Source organism: Oncorhynchus nerka, linkage group LG14 (genome assembly GCF_034236695.1).
Source record: "Oncorhynchus nerka isolate Pitt River linkage group LG14, Oner_Uvic_2.0, whole genome shotgun sequence".
Taxonomy (NCBI): domain Eukaryota; kingdom Metazoa; phylum Chordata; class Actinopteri; order Salmoniformes; family Salmonidae; genus Oncorhynchus; species Oncorhynchus nerka.
Genome location: NC_088409.1, coordinates 96,582,710 through 96,603,350, shown reverse-complemented (window position 1 = coordinate 96,603,350; position 20,641 = coordinate 96,582,710). Strand labels below are relative to the sequence as shown.

The 20,641-nt window shown below is 43.2% G+C and overlaps 1 protein-coding gene across 2 annotated transcripts in view; it reads right to left on the bottom strand.

Moving 5' to 3' along the window:
• LOC115126090 (collagen alpha-1(XXVI) chain-like) overlaps window positions 1-20,641 on the bottom strand; it is a 59,275-nt gene that overhangs the window by 15,180 nt on the left and 23,454 nt on the right. For both annotated transcript variants that reach the window (XM_065000583.1, XM_065000584.1), the window contains exons 4-11: window positions 15,721-15,782; window positions 15,441-15,567; window positions 14,606-14,695; window positions 14,130-14,258; window positions 11,017-11,094; window positions 9,707-9,759; window positions 7,559-7,621; window positions 1,485-1,520 (exon numbers count right to left, since the gene is read on the bottom strand). In XM_065000583.1, coding sequence (XP_064856655.1) covers window positions 1,485-1,520; window positions 7,559-7,621; window positions 9,707-9,759; window positions 11,017-11,094; window positions 14,130-14,258; window positions 14,606-14,695; window positions 15,441-15,567; window positions 15,721-15,782 — 638 coding nt within the window. The remainder of the gene's footprint in view (window positions 1-1,484; window positions 1,521-7,558; window positions 7,622-9,706; window positions 9,760-11,016; window positions 11,095-14,129; window positions 14,259-14,605; window positions 14,696-15,440; window positions 15,568-15,720; window positions 15,783-20,641) is intronic.

The window sequence follows — 20,641 nt, the reverse complement described above, 5'->3', positions numbered from 1 at the left end:
ACAGGAAAAGTGTCAATACAGGACGAAGATTGAATCCTACTATTCCCCCAGACGAACCATCAAACAGGAAAAGTGTCAATACAGGACGAAGATTGAATCCTACTTTTCCCTCAGACGAACCATCAAACAGGAAAAGTGTCAATACAGGACGAAGATTGAATCCTACTATTCCCTCAGACGAACCATCAAACAGGAAAAGTGTCAATACAGGACGAAGATTGAATCCTACTATTCCCTCAGACGAACCATCAAACAGGAAAAGTGTCAATACAGGACGAAGATTGAATCCTACTATTCCCTCAGACGAACCATCAAACAGGAAAAGTGTCAATACAGGACGAAGATTGAATCCTACTATTCCCTCAGACGAACCATCAAACAGGAAAAGTGTCAATACAGGACGAAGATTGAATCCTACTATTCCCTCAGACGAACCATCAAACAGGAAAAGTGTCAATACAGGACGAAGATTGAATCCTACTATTCCGTCTTTGCGGGAGTGTATCTTCCATGTCTCATGTATTGAAATGAAACTGTTTCATGAAAATGATAAGGAATAGAATGGTAGAAATGAGAGGATAAATTGTAGGCTTCCCCAAACTCGCTGCCTTTGGATTCTTAATAACATAATTGCCTCCACGTTTTCCATGGTTGGGTTTTGCCTATAGGCTACTTTGAAGCAAGGTAAGACGTGCCTCATAATATGAAATAAAACATTCACGTTTAAAACTATTAAGTATGTTTTCAAAATGCATACGGCCTCCAGCTCGCATTGTAAAGTGGTGGGTTGCCTGGCTGATAGCCTGTTGCCTGGCTGATAGCCTGTTGCCTGGCTGATAGCCTGTTGCTTGGCTGATAGCCTGTTGCTTGGCTGATAGCCTGTTGCTTGGCTGATAGCCTGTTGCAGGTGAAAGGTGAACGGGAGGACCGCTTCAATTACCAGTTGAGAGAAAAAAAACAATAGCAGCTTTTTTTAATCGTGCACCAAAACTGTTTTTTTAACACCCGATTTGCATTTAGAATTGTTACACAATGAATGGGGTTCTAAAAGAATGGGGTTCTAAAAGAATGGGGTTCTAAAAGAATGGGGTTCTAAAAGACCATGTTTTCCTCCAGCAGCAACCTGCCCGTGGAGCAGCATGAGAAACCTCTCTAAGAACAGGCTCTGGGTGCTGTGATAGTTGTGTTGGAATAAATAAGATATATGATGACTACACACAGGCCAATTTAATTCCACTAAATTATACAAATTAACCTATAGACTGATAAGGCATGATGGGAAAATGTATTTCCATAGACTGGTATTCCCATCAATGACTAAAAAGCATTATTTTGCAATGGGATTTTTAAAATCCCGGTCATTTTGGCCGGCAACAGTTTTATTTATCAACTTTTCATTATTATATATATTTTTTTATCAGCCAAAAGTTAACATGAAAACCCTGGCGTTTTGCTTTGTGTGTGAACAGCCTTTCCATACTCACAGGCTGGCCATGCTCCCCTGTTAATCCTGGAGGTCCCTGGTGAGAGAGAGAGAGGAGAACACAGATTAGAAGACCTACTCCCCCCCCCCCCCCAAAAAAAACATCTTTAGATTCATAACATCCCGGTCTAATCGCTCATCACATTCTCGCAGTGCAAGCAGAAACTGGAGGGCGGTGTCACAGGAAGAATCAGCACACCACTGAGGTTGGCCGCAATGACTGGTCTGTTTGATGTTCTCACCAACGGGTCTACCTGGTCATGTACGGGTTAACCCTCTGTTCCTTAATAACAGCAGATGAAGGGGATTAGGTTTAACATCATGGCCGAATTGGAACTTTATTGTTGCGATCAGTGAGGTCTGACCAGGGCCACGGGCTGATTAATTATGGCTGAATGAGAACTTTACTGTTGTGATTTGTGAGGTCGGACCAGGGCCATATGCTGATTAACCGTTGGCCTACAATTTCTGCGACCCTGGGGAAATCTAATTAATCAAAATCCGTCTGTTTAAGCTAGAGATATCTGTTGTTTTTTTCCCCCTCCGTGGGCTCCATCTCAATCCACCACGTCCTCTGAATGGTGACAGAGCTAGAGCGGTGTTTGTCAGACCATGAGACACCCCCCCAAAAATGTTTTTCAATCTTCTCACGAAAACATCTGCAGTGTCCGGTCGGTTTGGCCTAAAAAACTATTATGACCAATCTATTGAAAGATGAGAGTCTCACGAACACCATGGTGTTCTCTATTTTGCTAGGATGCCCACAATACTCACAAAAATAATCTTAAAGGGACCTTAAGTACCAGTTTTAAAAAAAGAAAGGAAGTACAGTGCCTTGCGAAAGTATTCGGCCCCCTTTGCCACATTTCAGGCTTCAAACATAAAGATATAAAACTGTATTTTTTTTGTGAAGAATCAACAACAAGTGGGACACAATCATGAAGTGGAAAGACATTTATTGGATATTTCAAACTTTTTTAACAAATCAAAAACTGAAAAATTGGGTGTGCAAAATTATTCCTCCCCCTTAAGTTAATACTTTGTAGCGCCACCTTTTGCTGCGATTACAGCTGTAAGTCGCTTGGGGTATGTCTCTATCAGTTTTGCACATCGAGAGACTGATTTTTTTTCCCATTCCTCCTTGCAAAACAGCTCGAGCTCAGTGAGGTTGGATGGAGAGCATTTGTGAACAGCAGTTTTCAGTTCTTTCCACAGATTCTCGATTGGATTCAGGTCTGGACTTTGACTTGGCCATTCTAACACCTGGATATGTTTATTTTTGAACGATTCCATTGTAGATTTCGCTTTATGTTTTGGATCATTGTCTTGTTGGAAGACAAATCTCCATCCCAGTCTCAGGTCTTTTGCAGACTCCATCAGGTTTTCTTCCAGAATGGTCCTGTATTTGGCTCCATCCATCTTCCCATCAATTTTAACCATCTTCCCTGTCCCTGCTGAAGAAAAGCAGGCCCAAACCATGATGCTGCCACCACCATGTTTGACAGTGGGGATGGTGTGTTCAGGGTGATGAGCTGTGTTGCTTTTACGCCAAACATAACGTTTTGCATTGTTGCCAAAAAGTTCAATTTTGGTTTCATCTGACCAGAGCACCTTCTTCCACATGTTTGGTGTGTCTCCCAGGTGGCTTGTGGCAAACTTTAAACGACACTTTTTATGGATATCTTTAAGAAATGGCTTTCTTCTTGCCACTCTTCCATAAAGGCCAGATTTGTGCAATATACGACTGATTGTTGTCCTATGGACAGAGTCTCCCACCTCAGCTGTAGATCTCTGCAGTTCATCCAGAGTGGTCATGGGCCTCTTGGCTGCATCTCTGATCAGTCTTCTCCTTGTATGAGCTGAAAGTTTAGAGGGACGGCCAGGTCTTGGTAGATTTGCAGTGGTCTGATACTCCTTCCATTTCAATATTATCGCTTGCACAGTGCTCCTTGGGATGTTTAAAGCTTGGGAAATCTTTTTGTATCCAAATCCGGCTTTAAACTTCTTCACAACAGTATCTCGGACCTGCCTGGTGTGTTCCTTGTTCTTCATGATGCTCTCTGCACTTTTAACGGACCTCTGAGACTATCACAGTGCAGGTGCATTTATACGGAGACTTGATTACACACAGGTGGATTGTATTTATCATCATTAGTCATTTAGGTCAACATTGGATCATTCAGAGATCCTCACTGAACTTCTGGAGAGAGTTTGCTGCACTGAAAGTAAAGGGGCTGAATAATTTTGCACGCCCAATTTTTCAGTTTTTGATTTGTTAAAAAAGTTTGAAATATCCAATAAATGTCGTTCCACTTCATGATTATGTCCCACTTGTTGTTGATTCTTCACAAAAAAATACAGTTTTATATCTTTATGTTTGAAGCCTGAAATGTGGCAAAAGGTCGCAAAGTTCAAGGGGGCCGAATACTTTCGCAAGGCACTGTATACAATATACGGAGACAGTATAATGTCTAAAATAAGGGGATAAATAAATGTCTTATATCTATCCGATATAGGACAGACACTTCAGAAAAAAACTTCCTTTTGATTTTGTTTTGGACTATATTTTGTTCCATTTGTTCCAATCTGTTATTCAATGTGTTTCTATTGGCTAATAGCATTAACAAATTCAAATGTTTCAATCATGTTTTGTTGTTGTTGTTGACACCTTAAGGGGTTTAAAAAAATTCTAAATAAAATAGATAAATGATTCTTGGTATGAACATCTTAAAACAATATCCCTATGTTATCATAGAACCCTCCCCCCTTGTTGTGATCAGTGAGGTCTAACCAGGGCCACACACTGATTAATCATGGCTGAATGAGAAGTTTACTTTTGTGATCAGTGAGGTCTAACCAGGGCCACACACTGATTAATCATGGCTGAATGAGAAGTTTACTTTTGTGATCGGTGAGGTCTAACCAGGGCCACACACTGATTAATCATGGCTGAATGAGAAGTTTACTTTTGTGATCAGTGAGGTCTGACGTATGGATGTGTCGCAAATGTTCCCTGGTCAAAATTAGTGTCCTCCGTTTGGGAAGCAGACTTAGAATTTGAACACAAGGTCTTTAAAAGAGATCCTGTCTCCCTGGTCAAAACAGTCTTTAAAAGAGATCCTGTCTCCCTGGTCAAAACAGTCTTTAAAAGAGATCCTGTCTCCCTGGTCAAAACAGTCTTTAAAAGAGATCCTGTCTCCCTCCTGATCAAAACAGTCGTTAAAAGAGATCCTGTCTCCCTGGTCAAAACAGTCTTTAAAAGAGATCCTGTCTCCCTCCTGATCAAAACAGTCTTTAAAAGAGATCCTGTCTCCCTGGTCAAAACAGTCTTTAAAAGAGATCCTGTCTCCCTGGTCAAAACAGTCTTTAAAAGAGATCCTGTCTCCCTGGTCAAAACAGTATTTAAAAGAGATCCTGTCTCCCTGGTCAAAACAGTCTTTAAAAGAGATCCTGTCTCCCTGGTCAAAACAGTCTTTAAAAGAGATCCTGTCTCCCTCCTGATCAAAACAGTCGTTAAAAGAGATCCTGTCTCCCTGGTCAAAACAGTCTTTAAAAGAGATCCTGTCTCCCTCCTGATCAAAACAGTCTTTAAAAGAGATCCTGTCTCCCTGGTCAAAACAGTCTTTAAAAGAGATCCTGTCTCCCTGGTCAAAACAGTCTTTAAAAGAGATCCTGTCTCCCTGGTCAAAACAGTCTTTAAAAGAGATCCTGTCTCCCTCCTGATCAAAACAGTCGTTAAAAGAGATCCTGTCTCCCTGGTCAAAACAGTCTTTAAAAGAGATCCTGTCTCCCTCCTGATCAAAACAGTCTTTAAAAGAGATCCTGTCTCCCTGGTCAAAACAGTCTTTAAAAGAGATCCTTTCTCCCTCCTGATCAAAACAGTTGTTAAAAGAGATCCTGTCTCCCTGGTCAAAACAGTCTTTAAAAGAGATCCTGTCTCCCTCCTGATCAAAACAGTCTTTAAAAGAGATCCTGTCTCCCTGGTCAAAACAGTCTTTAAAAGAGATCCTGTCTCCCTGGTCAAAACAGTCTTTAAAAGAGATCCTGTCTCCCTCCTGATCAAAACAGTCGTTAAAAGAGATCCTGTCTCCCTGGTCAAAACAGTCTTTAAAAGAGATCCTGTCTCCCTCCTGATCAAAACAGTCTTTAAAAGAGATCCTGTCTCCCTGGTCAAAACAGTCTTTAAAAGAGATCCTGTCACCCTGGTCAAAACAGTCTTTAAAAGAGATCCTGTCTCCCTGGTCAAAACAGTCTTTAAAAGAGATCCTGTCTCCCTGGTCAAAACAGTCTTTAAAAGAGATCCTGTCTCCCTGGTCAAAACAGTCTTTAAAAGAGATCCTGTCTCCCTGGTCAAAACAGTCTTTAAAAGAGATCCTGTCTCCCTCCTGATCAAAACAGTTGTTAAAAGAGATCCTGTCTCCCTGGTCAAAACAGTCTTTAAAAGAGATCCTGTCTCCCTCCTGATCAAAACAGTCTTTAAAAGAGATCCTGTCTCCCTGGTCAAAACAGTCTTTAAAAGAGATCCTGTCTCCCTCCTGATCAAAACAGTCGTTAAAAGAGATCCTGTCTCCCTGGTCAAAACAGTCTTTAAAAGAGATCCTGTCTCCCTCCTGATCAAAACAGTCTTTAAAAGAGATCCTGTCTCCCTGGTCAAAACAGTCTTTAAAAGAGATCCTGTCTCCCTGGTCAAAACAGTCTTTAAAAGAGATCCTGTCTCCCTGGTCAAAACAGTCTTTAAAAGAGATCCTGTCTCCCTGGTCAAAACAGTCTTTAAAAGAGATCCTGTCTCCCTGGTCAAAACAGTCTTTAAAAGAGATCCTGTCTCCCTGGTCAAAACAGTCTTTAAAAGAGATCCTGTCTCCCTCCTGATCAAAACAGTTGTTAAAAGAGATCCTGTCTCCCTGGTCAAAACAGTCTTTAAAAGAGATCCTGTCTCCCTCCTGATCAAAACAGTCTTTAAAAGAGATCCTGTCTCCCTGGTCAAAACAGTCTTTAAAAGAGATCCTGTCTCCCTGGTCAAAACAGTCTTTAAAAGAGATCCTGTCTCCCTGGTTAAAACAGTCTTTAAAAGAGATCCTGTCTCCCTGGTCAAAACAGTCTTTAAAAGAGATCCTGTCTCCCTGGTCAAAACAGTCTTTAAAAGAGATCCTGTCTCCCTGGTCAAAACAGTCTTTAAAAGAGATCCTGTCTCCCTGGTCAAAACAGTCTTTAAAAGAGATCCTGTCTCCCTCCTGATCAAAACACAATGGAACGGAGACAGTGTTGCAATACACTTTCATAACACATTCCTTCTAAAGCAGTCCAGTGTTTTCTAATGAGAACATTAGGGGGAACACATTCCTTCTAAAGCAGTCCAGTGTTTTCTAATGAGAACATTAGGGGGAACACATTCCTTCTAAAGCAGTCCAGTGTTGTCTAATGAGAACATTAGGGGGAACACATTCCTTCTAAAGCAGTCCAGTGTTTTCTAATGAGAACATTAGGGGGAACACATTCCTTCTAAAGCAGTCCAGTGTTGTCTAATGAGAACATTAGGGGGAACACATTCCTTCTAAAGCAGTCCAGTGTTTTCTAATGAGAACATTAGGGGGAACACATTCCTTCTAAAGCAGTCCAGTGTTTTCTAATGAGAACATTAGGGGGAACACATTCCTTCTAAAGCAGTCCAGTGTTTTCTAATGAGAACATTAGGGGGAACACATTCCTTCTAAAGCAGTCCAGTGTTTTCTAATGAGAACATTAGGGGGAACACATTCCTTCTAAAGCAGTCCAGTGTTGTCTAATGAGAACATTAGGGGGAACACATTCCTTCTAAAGCAGTCCAGTGTTGTCTAATGAGAACATTAGGGGGAACACATTCCTTCTAAAGCAGTCCAGTGTTGTCTAATGAGAACATTAGGGGGAACACATTCCTTCTAAAGCAGTCCAGTGTTTTCTAATGAGAACATTAGGGGGAACACATTCCTTCTAAAGCAGTCCAGTGTTTTCTAATGAGAACATTAGGGGGAACACATTCCTTCTAAAGCAGTCCAGTGTTTTCTAATGAGAACATTAGGGGGAATATTTTTGCCTCACCCTCTCCCCTGTGTCTCCTTTAGACCCTGGGTCCCCAGCCGTGCCTTGGAGGCCTCCCTCTGCCTGAAACACACAAACAGGAAGAGGTATCAGACATCTCCCTCACACTGCCCTGACCTTGACCATAGTAACATCTCTGCTATGTAATGTTGACCTTGACCATAGTAGCATCTCTACTATGTAATGTTGACCTTGACCATAGTAACATCTCTGCTATGTAATGTTGACCTTGACCATAGTAACATCTCTGCTATGTAATGTTGACCTGACCTTGACCATAGTAGCATCTCTACTATGTAATGTTGACCTTGACCATAGTAACATCTCTGCTATGTAATGTCGACCTGACCGTAACCATAGTAACATCTCTGCTATGTAATGTTGACCTTGACCATAGTAACATCTCTGCTATGTAATGTTGACCTTGACCATAGTAACATCTCTGTTATGTAATGTCACCCTGACCGTAACCATAGTAACATCTCTGCTATGTAATGTTGACCTGACCGTGACCATAGTAACATCTCTGCTATGTAATGTTGACCTGACCGTGACCATAGTAACATCTCTGCTATGTAATGTTGACCTTGACCATAGTAACATCTCTGCTATGTAATGTTGACCTTGACCATAGTAACATCTCTGCTATGTAATGTCACCCTGACCTTGACCATAGTAAAATCTCTGCTATGTAATGTTGACCTTGACCATAGTAACATCTCTGCTATGTAATGTCACCCTGACCTTGACCATAGTAACATCTCTGCTATGTAATGTTGACCTTGACCATAGTAACATCTCTGCTATGTAATGTTGACCGTGACCATAGTAACATCTCTGCTATGTAATGTTGTCCTGACTGTGACCATAGTAACATCTCTGCTATGTAATGTTGACCTGACCGTAACCATAGTAACATCTCTGCTATGTAATGTTGTCCTGACCGTAACCATAGTAACATCTCTGCTATGTAATGTTGACCTGACCGTGACCATAGTAACATCTCTGCTATGTAATGTTGACCTTGACCATAGTAACATCTCTGCTATGTAATGTCACCCTGACTGTAACCATAGTAACATCTCTGCTATGTAATTTTGACCTGACCGTGACCATAGTAACATCTCTGCTATGTAATGTTGACCTTGACCATAGTAACATCTCTGCTATGTAATGTTGACCTGACTGTGACCATAGTAACATCTCTGCTATGTAATGTCACCCTGACCTTGACCATAGTAAAATCTCTGCTATGTAATGTTGACCGTGACCATAGTAACATCTCTGCTATGTAATGTTGACCTTGACCATAGTAACATCTCTGCTATGTAATGTCGCCCTGACCTTGACCATAGTAACATCTCTGCTATGTAATGTCGCCCTGGCCTTGACCATAGTAACATCTCTGCTATGTAATGTCACCCTGGCCTTGACCATAGTAACATCTCTGCTATGTAATGTTGACCTTGACCATAGTAACATCTCTGCTATGTAATGTCACCCTGACCTTGACCATAGTAAAATCTCTGCTATGTAATGTTGACCGTGACCATAGTAACATCTCTGCTATGTAATGTTGACCTTGACCATAGTAACATCTCTGCTATGTAATGTCGCCCTGACCTTGACCATAGTAACATCTCTGCTATGTAATGTTGACCTTGACCATAGTAACATCTCTGCTATGTAATGTCACCCTGACCTTGACCATAGTAACATCTCTGCTATGTAATGTTGACCTTGACGATAGTAACATCTCTGCTATGTAATGTTGACCTGACCTTGACCATAGTAACATCTCTGCTATGTAATGTTGACCTTGACGATAGTAACATCTCTGCTATGTAATGTCGCCCTGACCTTGACCATAGTAACATCTCTGCTATGTAATGTTGACCTTGACCATAGTAACATCTCTGCTATGTAATGTCACCCTGACCTTGACCATAGTAACATCTCTGCTATGTAATGTTGACCTTGACCATAGTAACATCTCTGCTATGTAATGTTGACCTTGACCATAGTAACATCTCTGTTATGTAATGTTGACCCTGACCGTGACCATAGTAACATCTCTGCTATGTAATGTTGTCCTGACTGTGACCATAGTAACATCTCTGACATTATATTAGACTATTTGGTACTCACGTCTCGCCCTGGGAGACCTGGAACTCCTGCTGGTCCGATTGGTCCAGGGGGACCTGTGATGTCACAGAAACAGTTCCAGAACATATTCGTGTTGATGGTACTTGTAGTTCTTAGAGAGAAAAACACTGATACAAACACACACCTGCAGGGGGACACACTTGCAGGGACACACACCTGCAGGGACACACACCAGCAGGGACACACACCTGCAGGGACACACAGGGACACACACCTGCAGGGACACATAGGGACACACACCTGGAGGGACACACACTTGCAGGGACACACACCTGCAGGGACACACAGGGACACACACTTGCAGGGACACACACCTGCAGGGACACACACCTGCAGGGACACATAGGGACACACACCTGCAGGGACACACACTTGCAGGGACACACACTTGCAGGGACACACACTTGCAGGGACACACACCTAGAGGGACACACACTTGCAGGGACACACACCTGCAGGGACACACACCTAGAGGGACACACACCTAGAGGGACACACACCTGCAGGGACACACACGGACACACACCTGCAGGGACACACACGGACACACACCTGCAGGGACACACACCTAGAGGGACACACACCTAGAGGGACACACACCTGCAGGGACACACACCTGCAGGGACACACAGGGACACACACTTGCACGGACACACACCTGCAGGGACACACACTTGCAGGGACACACACTTGCAGGGACACACACCTGCAGGGACACACAGGGACACACACCTGCAGGGACACACACCTGCAGGGACACACAGGGACACACACCTGCAGGGACACACACTTGCAGGGACACACACCTGCAGGGACACACACCTGCAGGGACACACACCTGCAGGGACACACACTTGCACGGACACACACCTGCAGGGACAAACACTTGCAGGGACACACACTTGCAGGGACACACACCTGCAGGGACACACACCTGCAGGGACACACAGGGACACACACTTGCACGGACACACACCTGCAGGGACACACACTTGCAGGGACACACACTTGCAGGGACACACACCTGCAGGGACACACAGGGACACACACCTGCAGGGACACACACTTGCAGGGACACACCTAGAGGGACACACACTTGCAGGGACACACACCTGCAGGGACACACACCTGGAGGGACACACACTTGCAGGGACACACACACACACCTGCAGGGACACACACTTGCAGGGACACACCTAGAGGGACACACACTTGCAGGGACACACACTTGCAGGGACACATACCTGCAGGGACACACAGGGACACAGATACACACAGAAATGAAGTTGTACCTGGGGGTCCAAGGGGACCAGGTGGACCAGGTGGACCGGCTACGAACTCAGGAAGAGCTGGAGTAAGAGGTGCTTCCTCTGATTAAAACACAAACAAGAAATACAGTATTTACCCAAGTTGTACCACAGAGGCGGTCAGTGATGTTAAATTTCTATTACAGCATATTGGATGACTGTCATTCATATTCCATTCACCCAGCTCAATGTAACAGCGGTAGGTTTAGGCTACTACATGATACACTCTAATTTGAAATCAATGTACCCAGAGGAGGACGGAAGCAAGCTGTCCTCCAGCTACTCCAGCTACCCTAGAGGGTGCTGTTGAGTCTACTGTAGAGTTTAATTGCAAAACAGTGTGTTTTAATCAATTATTTGGTGACGTGAATATATTTAGTATAGTTTTATCTAAAAAGGAATAACTTTTTAAATGTTTACAATTTTTATTTCTATGAAATTCACTGAGGAAGATGGTCCTCCCCTTCCTCCTCTGAGGAGCCTCCACTGTTGTACCACTTTGCTGTAAAATCTCAATGGTGTTTCATTAAAGTTTGTAGGACCTCTGACCCAACACTTCCCCCTTGTAGTGTGTGTGTGTGTGTGTGTGTGTGTGTGTGTGTGTGTGTGTGTGTGTGTGTTTCTAGGGCAAACTGCTAGGGAAAACTGCTTGGGCAAACTGCTAGGGTAAAGTACTTTTAAAGTACATTTCTATGAATATATGCATCTGCCTAGTATGTGTTGACCTGTCTAGTATGTGCTGTCCTGTCTAGTATGTGCTGTCCTGTCTAGTATGTGCTGTCCTGTCTAGTATGTGTTGTCTAGTATGTGCTGTCCTGTCTAGTATGTGTTGTCCTGTCTAGTATGTGTTGTCCTGTCTAGTATGTGTTGTCCTGTCTAGTATGTGCTGTCCTGTGTGTATGTGTTGTCCTGTCTAGTATGTGTTGTCCTGTCTAGTATGTGTTGTCCTGTGTGTATGTGTTGTCCTGTCTAGTATGTGCTGTCCTGTCTAGTATGTGCTTTCCTGTCTAGTATGTGCTGTCCTGTCTAGTATGTGTTGTCCTGTCTAGTATGTGTTGTCCTGTCTAGTATGTGTTGTCCTGTCTAGTATGTGCTGTCCTGTCTAGTATGTGTTGTCCTGTCTAGTATGTGTTGTCCTGTCTAGTATGTGTTGTCCTGTCTAGTATGTGTTGTCCTGTGTGTATGTGTTGTCCTGTCTAGTATGTGCTGTCCTGTCTAGTATGTGCTTTCCTGTCTAATATGTGTTGTCCTGTCTAGTATGTGTTGTCCTGTCTAGTATGTGTTGTCCTGTCTAGTATGTGTTGTCCTGTCTAGTATGTGTTGTCCTGTCTAGTATGTGCTGTCCTGTCTAGTATGTGTTGTCCTGTCTAGTATGTGTTGTCCTGTCTAGTATGTGTTGTCCTGTCTAGTATGTGCTGTCCTGTCTAGTATGTGCTGTCCTGTCTAGTATGTGTTGTCCTGTGTGTATGTGTTGTCCTGTCTAGTATGTGTTGTCCTGCCTAGTATGTGTTGTCCTGTCTAGTATGTGTTGTCCTGTCTAGTATGTGTTGTCCTGTCTAGTATGTGTTGTCCTGTCTAGTATGTGTTGTCCTGTCTAGTATGTGTTGTCTAGTATGTGTTGTCCTGTCTAGTATGTGCTGTCCTGTCTAGTATGTGTTGTCCTGTCTAGTATGTGCTGTCCTGTGTGTATGCAAGTGTGTATATATATGTTTCCGTGTTAGTCTAAACTCGAATCACTTCCTCTTCACCCTAACCGTGAGCACTAACCCAAACATCCCCAACCCCAGCCAGCACACTTAACTAAAACTAAGGTAAAGTGCACTGGTGAAATCATCCGGCCGTCTGGAACTAATTCCAGCTGCTGCTGCAGTTTCCCTCTAGCCACGTCAGGAGGGCCTATGAGTGGCAGAGCCTCGCCTCCATCCCCTCTCTATACGGGCCTGGGATTTGGCTCCTGGCTGGTTCTGAGTTTCCAGACTGCTGTGCTGACAGTTTACAAATGAGCTGTGATTTACAGCCAGCTGGCTCCAGCAGCTAACACAGCCAACAGCCTCTCTCCTCTCCTCTCCTCTCCTCTCCTCTCCTCTCCTCTCCTCTCCTCTCCTCTCCTCTCCTCAGACCCAGATCTAGACCAAGACCCACACTAAACTTAAACCCCAATCTTAACCATAATCTTAACCCTAATCTTAACCACACTGCTAACCTTATGCCTAACCCTAAAATTAACCTTTTGATTTTGCAGTTTGGCCAAATACTGGTAACCCCAGTCAGCCTGCACTGCCCCCCGGTGTTGAACTATGGCACATTAACCTGTGTTTGCCTGGTCTGACCCATTCTAGTCACCATCACCAACTCATCCATGGAAAACAGTTTGTATTTAGATACCGGTCCTGGTATGAATTAATCACATAATATTTCGGTTTAAAGTCTAGAATAGGTGTTTTCTGTGAAATAGAGATACCTGTTAGCAGCTGTGTGGACATAGAGACACATGGTAGCGGTTAGCAGCTGTGTGGCCATAGAGACACATGGTAGCGGTTAGCAGCTGTGTGGCCATAGAGACACATGGTAGCGGTTAGCAGCTGTGTGGCCATAGAGACACAAGGTAGCGGTTAGCAGCTGTGTGGCCATAGAGACACAAGGTAGCGGTTAGCAGCTGCGTGGCCATAGAGACACATGGTAGCGGTTAGCAGCTGCAGTATGAATGTGGACACACAAGGAAACAATCAACTTCATTCAACCCAGTATTTCCTGTTGTAGTAATTCTGTACATGAGACATTTTGACCCTGGTAAATAACAAGCTGATGCATTTGAACTACTAATGTAATGTCTTTGTTACAGACTGAAGCAAACACGGCTATTTTGAGGAGGACAGATACTCTGAGGCCCTCTCAGTGGTTCTAATCAGTTGCTTCTCCTTCACGGATATGAACGTATATTCAGTTACACCGTATGTATTTCTAGCTCTGCCCTTTTTCTGCATTCATTGGTCCTTGGCCAGTGTTCCAATCAGGAAGAGCTCATAGAAAACAATACCATCTACTGAGGCTGAGATGGTGATGATGGTGGTTGTGTGTGGGGGGGGGGGTCCACTCACCCTGCTCGTCGAACCCGAACATGTCACCCCTCGGCTGGTTAGAGGAGTGACGTGGCCTTGGAGGGCCTGGAGGTCCGGGGAGGCCTGGAAAACCGATCTCTCCTGGTCTTCCTCGCTCTCCCATTGGCCCTGGGAATCAGAGGGGACATATCATCTCACAACAATAGGCATTCAGATATTGAAGATAAATGACCTGAACGTGCATTGTCTTACGTCAGGCGCCGTCATTCCTACGCAACGCTCGCAGGCGCCGTCATTCCTACGCAACGCTCGCAGGCGCCGTCATTCCTACGCAACGCTCGCAGGCGCCGTCATTCCTACGCAACGCTCGCAGGCGCCGTCATTCCTACGCAACGCTCGCAGGCGCCGTCATTCCTACGCAACGCTCGCAGGCGGAATCTTCTGACGCAAGACAATGTTGAACAACCAGAACGAATGTCATGCATTCCCATCTGAGGAATATTAGGATGGATCACCTGTCAGTCCGGTCTGTCCTGGAACCCCTGCCTCGCCAGCTGGGCCTGGAATACCTGGTGATCCGATTGGCCCTGGTGGTCCTCTTCCTCCTATGGACCAGAACCAGAACAATGTGTTTACCATGTTGAGAGGTAACCTCCCCAGAGGTGATGTATGGCTGTGTGATACAGCTATGACTGCAGGTAGGATGGAGGGCCTATGGGGGAGGGGTTAAGGGTGTTACCTTACTGCAGGTAGGATGGAGGGCCTATGGGGGTGGGGTTAGGGGTGTTACCTGACTGCAGGTAGGATGGAGGGCCTATGGGGGAGGGGTTAGGGGTGTTACCTGGCTCCAGGTAGGATGGAGGGCCTACGGGGGTGGGGTTAGGGTGTTACCTGGCTCCAGGTAGGATGGAGGGCCTATGGGGGAGGGGTTAGGGTGTTACCTTACTGCAGGTAGGATGGAGGGCCTATGGGGGAGGAGGGTTAGGGGTGTTACCTGGCTCCAGGTAGGATGGAGGGGCTATGGGGGAGGGGTTAGGGTTGTTACCTGGCTGCAGGTAGGATGGAGGGGCTATGGGGGAGGGGTTAGGGGTGTTACCTGGCTCCAGGTAGGATGGGGGCCTATGGGGGTGGGGTTAGGGGTGTTATCTGGCTCCAGGTAGGATGGAGGGCCTATGGGGGAGGGGGTTCGGGGTGTTACCTTACTGCAGGTAGGATGGAAGGCCTATGGGGGTGGGGTTAGGGGTGTTACCTGGCTGCAGGTAGGATGGAGGGCCTATGGGGGAGGGTTAGGGGTGTTACCTGGCTCCAGGTAGGATGGAGGGCCTATGGGGGTGGGGTTAGGGGTGTTACCTGGCTCCAGGTAGGATGGAAGGCCTATGGGGGTGGGGTTAGGGGTGTACACCTCGTTATCACTGGAAACTTCTGTTGAGTTGTTGAAGGATGGTGATGGTGAACCTGCCCCGTCTAGCAGTTTAATCTGGAATAACAAAAGAGCCAGGTTCAGATTAAATATACTGATGTAATCTTCAGTCCATCATAATCATCATTTTCTTAATCGTCGTCATCATCTTCAACCAGCCATCTTTCTTCCATGTCCTCTGTTCTCTTTTCCCCTGTCATGCCTTCTTACCTTGGACTCGATGTATTTCAGTCTGCTGTTCATGTCAGTGAAGCCGGTGCAGTTCATACACTCTGCAACGAGAGAGAGAGGAGAGAGGAGAGAGGAGAGAGGAGAGAGATGACAGACACACACACACAAACACACACACACCCTCTCCTGGCAGTGGGTTAATACCACCACTACTGGGAAGCCAAAAGACACACAAAAGAACAATAGCCGTAAAACAATATCCAGGAATTTATTAGCTATTCTTAAATATTTTCTTCATTAAATCACACTCAGGCAGACTAAACATCATCTTTCCCTCTTTCTCTCCAACACACACACACACACACACAGACTTTCAACGGCAACATTCTGCGGGGTATGAATGAATCCAATAGGTTTTATTGGCATTTAATTGTTTTGAGAGAAAGTCAAGATCATATCAACTAATCTACTGGTTCCCACAATGGGGTAATCGAGACACCATTTGTATAATAATCTGGTCAATGGGGTACTCAGGACACCATTTATATAATAATCTGGTCAATGGGGTACTCAGGACACCACTTGTATAATAGTCTGGTCAATGGGGTACTCAGGACACCACTTGTATAATAATCTGGTCAATGGGGTACTCAGGACACCATTTATATAATAATCTGGTCAATGGGGTACTCAGGACACCACTTGAATAATAATCTGGTCAATGGGGTACTCAGGACACCACTTGTATAATAATCTGGTCAATGGGGTACTCAGGACACCATTTATATAATAATCTGGTCAATGGGGTACTCAGGACACCACTTGAATAATAATCTGGTCAATGGGGTACTCAGGACACCATTTATATAATAATCTGGTCAATGGGGTACTCAGGACACCACTTGAATAATAATCTGGTCAATGGGGTACTCAGGACACCATTTATATAATAATCTGGTCAATGGGGTACTCAGGACACCATTTATATAATAATCTGGTCAATGGGGTACTCAGGACACCACTTGAATAATAATCTGGTCAATGGGGTACTCAGGACACCATTTATATAATAATCTGGTCAATGGGGTACTCAGGACACCATTTATATAATAATCTGGTCAATGGGGTACTCAGGACACCACTTGTATAATAATCTGGTCAATGGGGTACTCAGGACACCATTTATATAATAATCTGGTCAATGGGGTACTCAGGACACCACTTGTATAATAATCTGGTCAATGGGGTACTCAGGACACCACTTGTATAATAATCTGGTCAATGGGGTACTCAGGACACCATTTATATAATAATCTGGTCACCTCTGAGTAAACTACATGACATGCACAGAGGAACGTTAGTCTATGAGTATAGCATGTAAATAAAATGTTCTGTTATAGAATGTCAAGAACAGAAGTGTTCCGGAATGTTCCCCATTCCACAGACACATCTGGCCACACAAACCTAATGATGTAGAATGGACAACTAACTAGCAGTCATAAATAACTAGTCATTGCAACAACAAAAGGAGCTGAAACGGTTCTGGCTTCCCTATATCATGGTTTAACCACTGTACACTGGTTCCACTGGCAGCCGTTGAGGTTTATGGTCTGAAATAGGACAGGCAGGGTTTAGGTGTGTGTGTGTGTGTGTGGGGGGGTATAAGCATCCACAAACAGAAGCACCAATCAAGGGCTCAACCAAACACATTCCTCTGTAATGAATCTGCCCACATACTCAGTACTGTTTATCTAGCCACTTCAGTGAGACCAAAATTAACCCAATTAGCTCCTTGTGATAAGAGCAATTGCACTGAGTATCGGTACAGTAGGGTGTATGGGGGTGATATATGTACAGACCGATATGGAATGTTCAGTTCAGGGGGGGTTGGTTAAGGCACAGACGTGATATGACCCTCTCTCCCTCTCTGTTCTCACCCAGGGTTATATCAGCTCTTACCCATCATCCGGGCGCAGGATGGGTGCACCCTTAACCCCCTCCCCCCTTGGGATCTGGAGTCATTACTGTGTCATAAACACGCGCCACAGAGGCGAGTCTTCGTGTCATGAACGTGAGCCAGAGGTCATCTATACCAACATGAGGAGGGAGTGTAAGCATCACAGCAGGGAAAGGCAAAGTTCTGTTGTGTGAAAGCTAACGCAGCACTTATAGTGGAACCACAACCTACAGAGGAAGTATGTTGGGATCTGTAATGACACCATGGCAACGTAATGACACCATGGCAACGTAATGACACCACGGCAACGTAATGTCACCACGGCAACATAATGACACCATGGCAACGTAAAGACACCACGGCAATGTAATGACACCATGGCAACGCAATGTCACCACGGCAACGTAATGACACCACGGCAACGTAAAGACACCACGGCAACGTAATGTCACCACGGCAACGTAATGACACCATGGCAACATAAAGACACCACGGCAACACAATGACACCATGGCAACACAAAGATATGGAGTCTCGTTCTATTTATTTTTCTTGGAATGATCTGAGTTTTTGGGATAGGATTTAATTACGTAGTCCTTTATACTGTAGTTATTACAGTAACAATGTGTTTTTGGGATAGGATTTAATTACGTAGTCCTTTATACTGTAGTTATTACAGTAACAAGGTATTGCTCTAAATAAACAAACAAACTACATTTTCCTGTTGAATATACAATGAGGTATCACTATGTTATCACTATGAGTTATCACTATGTTATCACTATGAGTTATCACTATGTTATCACTATGAGTTATCACTATGAGTTATCACTATGAGTTATCACTATGGGTTATCACTATGAGTTATCACTATGAGTTATCACTACGAGTTATCACTATGTTATCACTATGAGTTATCACTACGAGTTATCACTATGAGTTAGCACTATGTTTTCACTATGAGTTATCACTGAGTTATCACTATGAGTTATCACTATGAGTTATCACTATGTTTTCACTATGAGTTATCACTATGAGTTATCACTATGTTTTCACTATGAGTTATCACTATGTTTTCACTATGAGTTATCACTATGAGTTATCACTATGAGTTATCACTATGTTTTCACTATGTTTTCACTATGAGTTATCACTATGAGTTATCGCTATGAGTTATCACTATGTTATCACTATGAGTTATCACTATGTTATCACTATGAGTTATCACTATGTTTTCACTATGAGTTATCACCATGTTTTCACTATGAGTTATCACTATGAGTTATCACTATGAGTTATCACTATGTTATCACTATGAGTTATCACTATGTTATCACTATGAGTTATCACTATGAGTTATCACTATAAGTTATCACTATGTTATCACTATGAGTTATCACTATGTTATCACTATGAGTTATCACTATGAGTTATCACTATAAGTTATCACTATGTTATCACTATGAGTTATCACTATGAGTTATCACTATGAGTTATCACTATAAGTTATCACTATGTTATCACTATGTTATCACTATGTTATCACTATGAGTTATCACTATGTTTTCACTATGTTATCACTATGAGTTATCACTATGTTTTCACTATGAGTTATCACTGAGTTATCACTATGAGTTATCACCATGTTTTCACTATGAGTTATCACTGAGTTATCACTATGAGTTATCACTGAGTTATCACTATGAGTTATCACTATGAGTTATCACTATGAGTTATCACTATGAGTTATCACTATGGGTTATCACTATGGGTTATCACTATGAGTTATCACTATGTTTTCACTATGAGTTATCACTGAGTTATCACTATGGGCTATCACTATGAGTTATCACTATGTTATCACTATGAGTTATCACTATGAGTTATCACTATGAGTTATCACTATGTTTTCACTATGAGTTATCACTATGAGTTATCACTATGAGTTATCACTATGTTTTCACTATGAGTTATCACTGAGTTATCACTATGGGCTATCACTATGAGTTATCACTATGTTATCACTATGAGTTATCACTATGAGTTATCACTATGTTATCACTGTTTTCACTATGGGTTATCACTGAGTTATCACTATGGGCTATCACTATGAGTTATCACTATGTTATCACTATGAGTTATCACTATGAGTTATCACTATGAGTTATCACTATGTTTTCAACCATCTGAAAGCACAACCAGATTCCAATGGAAAAACCATGTCTGATTTTTTTGGGGGGGGTTTAGTTCTCATCTAAAAGAGTTATCACTGCACTTGCAACCATTTAAAAGCACAACAAAGTAGAAATGGGAATAAAAATGTTTTAATTTAGTTGTAGGATTTATTTACTGTATGAATGCATTATCACTGTGCTTCATTCAATAGCAGAACCAAATCACCTGGATTGCAGCTGGTTGAGATTACATTAAACCTACATAGAGCAAGTGATCAATGCTGTTGGAGATTCTGAGCAGATTGTGAACATCTCCACTGACCTACGACCTTTGAAATGTTATCTTGAACATATACTACTACATAAGTAGACATTTACAGTTACAGTAACCTTAAAATGAATAACAGTTACATGGCCATATTTTAAGGTTGTTAGTTTAATAAGAGCCTTAACTTTAGGCTATTTACTGTGTTTAAAGTCATATTGAAATGTGTTTAGTTGACACCACAACCAGATGTCAACATTTAAAAGGGCATGTATATCTACTGCTTGGATAGTTCCATCTGAGCCACTGGCTAAATCGCATTCTTTAACTTTTATTTTTGGATGAGTTGGAGACGTGAATCCCAACAAATAATTTGTCAACAAGTTAATGGGTCATTTACTGTATTTCAAAAGGGATGTTGAATTGTGTTTGGTTGTCAACGCAACCAAATATCAACATTTGAAGGAGATGGATTCACCTCTCCATCTCAACCAAGAATCTAAGTAAAAAAATAAAAAAAATGGGTTATGGTCAAACCCTACACCCTAACCTGAGGTCAAACCC